Below are 7137 nucleotides of genomic sequence, written 5' to 3'. Positions count from 1 at the left end.
CCTGCTTCCTGAAGCATATCGAATCTGCCAAGCTGTATAATCTGAACCCCCAAGACCGGAACGTTCAACCGCGATCCGAGACCAGCATCATTTATTATTGTCCGCGACATGTATCGCCAATGCGTGTTATTGTGTTTTTACGAGTTGGAGAAAACGTGATGGTTTGACGAACATGCCGTTAATGTGAGTGGCAATGGTGATTACAGAAATCGCATGTTGTAGTGCAACCTGACGTCTCCTTGCAGCCTGGGTTACCTGTCGCATCCTTATTGGGATCGACCTTAATGGGATCGACGTTATTTGCGAACCGAGGTTAACGATACTGGAACCGAGGTCAACGATACTGGAACCGAGGTTAACGATACTGGAACCGAGGTCAACGATACTGGAAGTCATTTGGGTTCGCTTCCCCAGATCGCTTCCCCAGATCATTTCCCTGACGCCATCAAGAATGATTTGGCACGGCCGGCAGCGGTTGTATTTATAAACTATCAAGCGCTAGTTTACTGGGCTTAGTGAGTTCGTGTGTCGTTACCGTGTTCTCTCCCGCTACTTGGCGCCGAAGGTTGTACAGAAGTGGTGGTCGAAGGTCTTGCTCGATGGTCGTGCCTGGGGTCTCATCTTTCGTTCTTGGTTGCTCCCTTGGTTCTTGTCGTCAAAGGTGGTTTACCTTCGTGGTGACGACGAGCCCGTTGGTGGTTGGGTGCCGGTTGAGCTTAGTAGCTTCTGGGTCTGTCGGTCGGTCGGTCGGTTGCGGGTGGTCGGTTTGATTCCGTCACAAAAGAAGGAGAAATAAAATTATAGGAAATTTTCAAAAGATGGTGCGTGGCGTAATTTGCGAGGAGAAACAAGTGCCCCTGTCGCTGCTGCTGGCGGAGGCGGTAGCCGCGCAGGCGGGTGACGTGAAGGCTGCGACCACTTCAGAGGTCGCTGCTGACCCTAAGGCTGATGCAGGCCCCGTGGCGTTGACGCCTGAGCAGGCAGTTAAGGCGGTAGTGGCCATCCGGTTGCAGCACGGCATGAGCAGTGGTAACGCAGCCATAGAGGGCCCCGCGCTGGCTATGGAAAAGGCCTTCAGAGAGGCGGGTGAGAAATTAGTCAAGGGTGAAGCCGTGGACACGCAAGCGCTCAAGAAGGTTGTGGTGGAACCCCGGGATGCACATCTCATCAAGGACATTGCCGACGCCAAGAAGACCGCCGAACGTTTCTTCTGGGAAGGCAGCATGCGCAGTCTCTCCAGAGACACATACCCTTCCTTGATGGCCCTCCTTAACGGCACCATGAGCTACGACGAGGAACAAACCGCCGCTCTTAGCAAACTCCTCAAGGACCCGGAGCTTTCCCGAATACTCTCACCGGAGATGAGAAACTTGTTCCAATACCTTTCCGGTATGAGACAACCTGGTGCTGGCGATGACGACGACGAGGATTTCGTCAGCGATGAACTTAGCGACGAGGATGACAGCCTCGAAGACTCCGCCTAACTTTTCTTTCGTTAACCTTGTAGATAGCTAATCGTAGGGGCAATATGACCCGTGGACAATATACAATCAAACCGCCTTTATCCGGCTGTACGACGAGGTTTATCTACGGGGTTTATGTATCATGCTTTATAAGTATCATGCTTTATAAGTCTGCTCTGTAACTAACCAAGTAACTGGTTGTTAGTAGTTAGTTAGGTTATACTCTGTTATACGGGTGCATGGCGTTACACTGTGTCGTTACACTGCACCGCGTCAGTATCGTGTCACATACACTGTATCATCTTTATCACGCTGGGCCCTTCCAGGTTCTTGATTGCTGCGCTGGGCTGGTTCAGCAGTTGTGTGGTAGACAACTGTTTGCGGCCATTACAGTATACTGCGAAGCAGTTGTCTCAATGTGAACTGCTTACGTGTCAGGTTTCCATCCGCCTTGGAGTACTCGACTCTAAAGCGTAGCTGAAAATGGCTGCCAATAACGGGAGCATTTTTGTAGCTAACCCGCTCCCCGTTCAACGTCATCGCAACTGAACTATTGGCGGAGTCAATCACTGAACATAGCTCCGTATCTCGATCGGCAACACAAAGAGCGAACCTACCGTTTGAGATTCTGCAATATGGGAGTTATGTTCCGCTACGCACGTGTGCCTTAATCGTCTTAAGAAGTTTGAAGTGCCCGCATCAACAAGTTAAAGCTCTTGGTGGTGGTAGACCTTGGAGTTACTAAGGTCTGCCACCTGGGCTAATACACCTGGGTCACCCCATGTGTCATCTTACATAACGGCCTCCACTTGGTTGGTAGAGCACTGGTCATCCAGAGGAAGGTCCACTTTGGAGTCATCATCCAAAACCACACCTTCGCTCTCAGTCACTCTCACCTGAGGCCTGCAAGACGTGTCACGGCAAAGCCGAGGCGGCAAGTATGCCACGGCCCGTGGTGCAGTGGTGTGCTACGTCGGTAGTGTTCATTGTTACGCATTCCGGAGGTTGAAGGTTCGGTACGAGCAATGGTCGGCTTCTGTTTGTGCGTCGACTCGGGTCTGGGTAGGTTGCTGGGTTGTAGTTGGGGTTGTAGTATCAGTGCTGGGAATGAGTAGTAAGTGCTGGCTGTTGAGTGCAGAGTCCGAAAGGTCATTTTCGTATTCGCCAAGCACTTTTACTCGGACTAAACCTCGACTAGGAATATGTGGCAGTTCCGGCAACCCCTCTCGAAGGTAGCTGTCCAGCTGCACGCGTTCCCGAAGGGGCAAGCCGATGACCAACGTGGCAGCGAAACCAATTAATTTAAGAAGGTGCATTGTTATGGAAACGTTTCCCCCACCAGAAACGTTTCCCCGAGCGGAAACATTTCCCCGAGTGGAAACATTTCCCCGAGTGGAAACATTTCCTGAAGCAAAAACGTTTCACGGAGATGCGGAGTCACAAACCACGGCCGCCTCGCCTCCTGCTTTGCCTCCCAGGTCAATGGAACTGTGGCCGCTCGACAGAAGAACCACTAAATACCCTTCGCTTCCGAACCCGTCACCCGGACTTCTTCCGGACGTGTGCTTTTCAGTGCAGCGTCCCATCCTTTTTCAGGGAGCTACCGACTTGTCCCGCGCTTCTTCCAATACCCACTTCAGAGTCCCACACATTGCGGCCTCACACCCTGAAGCCACACACTCTAGCGCCGTACACCTTGGAGCCGGACTCTCTGGAGCTCAGGACACCTTCCCGACGCTACCCCCGTTCCCGGCTGCTTTGTTGCGTGGAGGGACTTACCGCGCATCACCCAGAGCCGCTGCTGTGACCACGGTCGCATACCCGCTTGTGACTCCTCAAAATGCGCCTCAAAAACAGTACCAGAATGATGCACACGGCGTGAGTGGTGAAATTGAACGTGGAACGGGTTCCCACGGAACGGGCTCGCACGACTCTGAGTTGTTCGGGGTGGGTCTGAATGAAACCGGTTCGCAGGAGGCCGGCTCGCACTATTCCCGTTCGCACGACCCAAGTTCCCGCGAAACGGGTCTGTACGACTCCGGTTCTCGCGAAACGGGTTCTGCCGACTTGGTTGGACACGATCCGCAGCTATACGGCCTGGAGTCGGGTCCAGTCCCGTTACGAAGAAATCCAGGGTACATGTACCTGACCACTCCGGAGCGGTCGACTCTAGAGCGTGCTGTTCCAGGACCGGTTGGGTCGTCTTTGTTGGGTGAGTGTCAGGCGCCGTGTTGCGTGCCCGAAGGTGCCACGTCTCCCCCGAATGGGGTTTCTCCGAATGGGGTGGCGAATAATGGCCGACGGGTGCCTCCGATGCCGGCGTTTATGTGTGACCCGGTGGCGGATAAGGAGATTGAGCGACTGAGTGCTCAAGCGGAGAACGCGTACGCGTTGCCAGTAGTGAAGGCGTTGCGAGCGAGTGAGGTCACGGGTCGGAGTCTGGAGGACTTGGACGCGTTGTATCGACGTATGTTCCGCGAGCTGGCCCAAGAGGATGTTCAGTGGTACCGTCTGATGAGTCCGTATGACCTGGTGATCCGCGAACAGGATCGCTGTCAAGGGCTTTGGACCTTTGCGGCCGACAGCTGCACAATCCTTATCGACAAGCTAGCAACCACACTTCGACTCAAAGTCAGCACTATGGAACTAGACAGCCTCTACGACGAACGGCAATTACTACAGAAGCAAGACGTGCGCAACCACGCCTGGGCGGGGCACGCCGAACGAACCCTCGCACTCCAATACAAGTGCCGCAAACTCGTCTGGAAAGCGCTTTACGCGCAACGGTACCACCGATTTGAACTCGCCCGTAAAAGACGAAACGAGCGCGTTTGGACTATGTGGTACACACGCAGGTACCTTCAGTAGGTCCGGGCGGGGATACTCCCCCCCGGGGATACTCCCCCCCCCCCCCCTTCGACCTGGGAGTTTTTGCGCCGAGGTGGGGAGTCTTTGCACCGGGGGGGGGATGCAGTGATCCAGGACGGGTGGTGGAAATGCAGGGTGAACTCGGGAGGGGTGGAGACCCCCGTTTTTGTTAACGGGTTTTGTGGCAATGCGGGGTTCAGTTATGGGCGATGTGAGTCCGTGTCAAACGTTGCTAAAGGTTTCCGCGAGCAAGAGAACACGACGTCTGATGCTAACGGAGCTACAAACGAGCGTAATTCCAGGTAGACTCACTGGGGCAGCCTAGTGACAGCCTATTGTCAGACTTATTCCATATATCTCTTCTGCCGCCGGAGATGATCCTCATGGAAGTACCACGACAACTGTCGTTATTCCCCGAGACCAGAAGAGTTTTGAAACACCAAGACGTCCCTAAAAGTCTTCATGACCAGGTCCTCAGCCTCGTTCCCAAAGATACCCTCGCTTGTAAAGACCTTCCCCACCGAGCATCTCTAACAGGCCTGTCCCCTAATCCCCTACCAGGCCTGCCACCAAGTCCCCTACCCGATAGTACACCAGCAGTGTAACATACACCGTGTGTACCAAGCACAGAGCGGCGCGTCAGCATGAGTGCTACACATCTGTGTGTGCACGAAAGATGACTTCTTGTTATTCTAGCTAGAAATCCGACACCTGGTCCGAAGTCGGTAAATAGCCGCATAACAGTGGAGAATTTGGTGAACATACTCTTTGCAGAATGTCTGTTATTTCTTTGGGGGCTGTGGGATCTAGGTGACTTGCCTGAACCGTTTGAGACGGTTGCGAGATTAGGGAGAGTCCATGTAAGGAACAGAAGGCTAATATTGTATGGGAAGACGTTTCCTTGGCTACAAGGATCTGTGTGGCACACGGTTACCTTAGCGGATGGGCAGTCGTACCCTCCCGGTTTGGGAGACGTCTGGAGTGCTGAAGGTGATGGGGTAATGGGTGTGGTTAGTTTGTTGCACTTAGCTGTGGAGTTGAAGCGCGACGTTTGGATGGATGCCGCATCACAATGTTGTTTACGAAGTGTTAATATCTGCAGTCATGAGGATGAGGCCGTCGAGTGCGGTATGGACAGTGACTTCGGTCCAAATCCCGATTCTGGCTCACGAGCGGACTCAAAAAGGGGCCGCTCTACTTCGAGAGGCCGCTCCACTTCAAGGAGGTGTTCGGGAGGACAGAGGTGCGAGCTGCGGAGTATACGGAGATACTATGCTGAGGATGAGCCACCAAATAGCCCGGCCGATGACCAACTTGAAATAGCCCTAACAATGCATGATCGTGGAGACCTGTATGATCGTGGAGACCTGTATGATCGTGGAGACCTGTATGATCGTGGAGACCTGCATGATCGTGGAGACCTGTATGATCATGGAGTTGTGGGGGCACACGTAGTTGAAAAGCCGAATTCATATGTACGGGTAGTAGTTAGTTGTTTAGACCACGTTTGCTGGCAGATAGTTCTACCTTCTCATGGGCTTATGCATGTTCCGGAGGTGATCATAAGACCAAGAGAAGAATCGGACTCGTTTTGTTACCTTTACAACTTTATGTTGGATGCCGATAGGAATTACAAAGTTGGCAACCCCAAGTCGTTCTGCTTGGGTGGCCTAACCGTGAAGGAAGATTCGTTGATTTACCCGCTAGCCATCGAAAGATTGCACAGATTAAACCACCGCAGAATATCTGCAGTTATTGCACTGGAAATGATTTCGTGTTATGGACAAGGCAAATGTGATACTACTGCTTCCATGACTGCTGCTTCCACGACGGCTGGTGAGAAATTTACTAGTAATCGCAATGGTCAGCAGTTTAATAGTTTCGAACAATTCATGGAGTGCTGGAGTCTTTATATGTCCCTAGATCCTGAAGAAGTGCTGGCAATGTGTAGATCGCATACTTTATATGGTGTTAGTAATCTGAACGCTATCAGTTTGAATTATATCAGGCACATAAGTCATCAGGGGGATTATTATGATGAGTTGAATACGATAAAAGGGAAGCCGATGGTAATATCCAGCGGTGAACACATGACTAAAAAGACTGAACGTATATTGTATGCTGGTGAACGACTGGAGACAATTGATGAAGAAATAATAAATTACGGCCTGAATGGGATGAATTCAGCTGACTGTTATTTGCGCAAATTATGCAAACTCACGTGTGCTATAATATACAAATGTTTATTATGCGCTAAATGTATCAGCATTCACACCGGACAGTATCAAACGTTTGTTTCCAAGTTTACGAAAGCGCCCGATGCAGTTTACAACTTTATTAGAAACAAAGTTAACATAAAAACAAGCTCGCAGTTATTTGTCATCACTAACAATCCGGCTAGTTATCATGACCTATTTGGATTAATAATTACGCTATTCTGTAAGCCGCCATCTATTACACTGCATCATTGGCTTTTAAGCAATTGTCATGACGTGATTGTTAAGAATGATTCGTTGGAAATGACCGGTACAATACGGTTTTATATATCGTTATTTCTGAACTATTTATTGGACCATTATGACTATGAATGCTTGGTTCTAATTTGTAAGCTATTATGGATCTATAAAATAGATAAGGAAACTAGGTATATCCTTATGGCTTTAATACGGAAGCTGATATCTCCTGAGTCTGTAAACAAGAAATCACATGGGGATAATAGTACTTTGGATAATAGTACTTTGGACAATAGCACTTTAGACAATAGCACTTTAGTAGACAATAGTTCTTCTGGCAAAGATTCATTTGG

At 50.6% G+C, this 7137-nt stretch overlaps 4 protein-coding genes across 4 annotated transcripts; 3 read left to right on the top strand and 1 right to left on the bottom strand.

The window, feature by feature from the left end:
* Positions 1-818: 818 nt before the first annotated feature.
* Positions 819-1484, top strand: GNI_028090 (hypothetical protein; the record flags this gene model as incomplete). Its single annotated transcript, XM_011130803.1, has 1 exon — positions 819-1484. The coding sequence occupies one exon, from the start codon at positions 819-821 to the stop codon at positions 1482-1484; it is 666 nt and encodes a 221-aa protein (XP_011129105.1).
* A 968-nt stretch (positions 1485-2452) lies between these two features.
* Positions 2453-2779, bottom strand: GNI_028080 (hypothetical protein; the record flags this gene model as incomplete). Its single annotated transcript, XM_011130802.1, has 1 exon — positions 2453-2779. One exon carries the CDS (start codon positions 2777-2779, stop codon positions 2453-2455), a length of 327 nt encoding a protein of 108 aa, XP_011129104.1.
* A 1009-nt stretch (positions 2780-3788) lies between these two features.
* On the top strand, positions 3789-4331 carry GNI_028070 (hypothetical protein; the record flags this gene model as incomplete). Its single annotated transcript, XM_011130801.1, has 1 exon — positions 3789-4331. The coding sequence occupies one exon, from the start codon at positions 3789-3791 to the stop codon at positions 4329-4331; it is 543 nt and encodes a 180-aa protein (XP_011129103.1).
* A 1331-nt stretch (positions 4332-5662) lies between these two features.
* GNI_028060 (hypothetical protein) lies at positions 5663-7047 on the top strand (the record flags this gene model as incomplete). The annotated part of the gene is made up of 2 exons (XM_011130800.1): positions 5663-6935; positions 7019-7047. 2 exons carry the CDS (start codon positions 5663-5665, stop codon positions 7045-7047), a joined length of 1302 nt encoding a protein of 433 aa, XP_011129102.1.
* Positions 7048-7137: the final 90 nt, after the last annotated feature.

The sequence above is a fragment of the Gregarina niphandrodes genome (genome assembly GCF_000223845.1).
Source record: "Gregarina niphandrodes unplaced genomic scaffold scaffold00004, whole genome shotgun sequence".
In the NCBI taxonomy this organism is placed as follows: domain Eukaryota; phylum Apicomplexa; class Conoidasida; order Eugregarinorida; family Gregarinidae; genus Gregarina; species Gregarina niphandrodes.
This window is presented reverse-complemented; position numbering and strand designations above follow the sequence as displayed.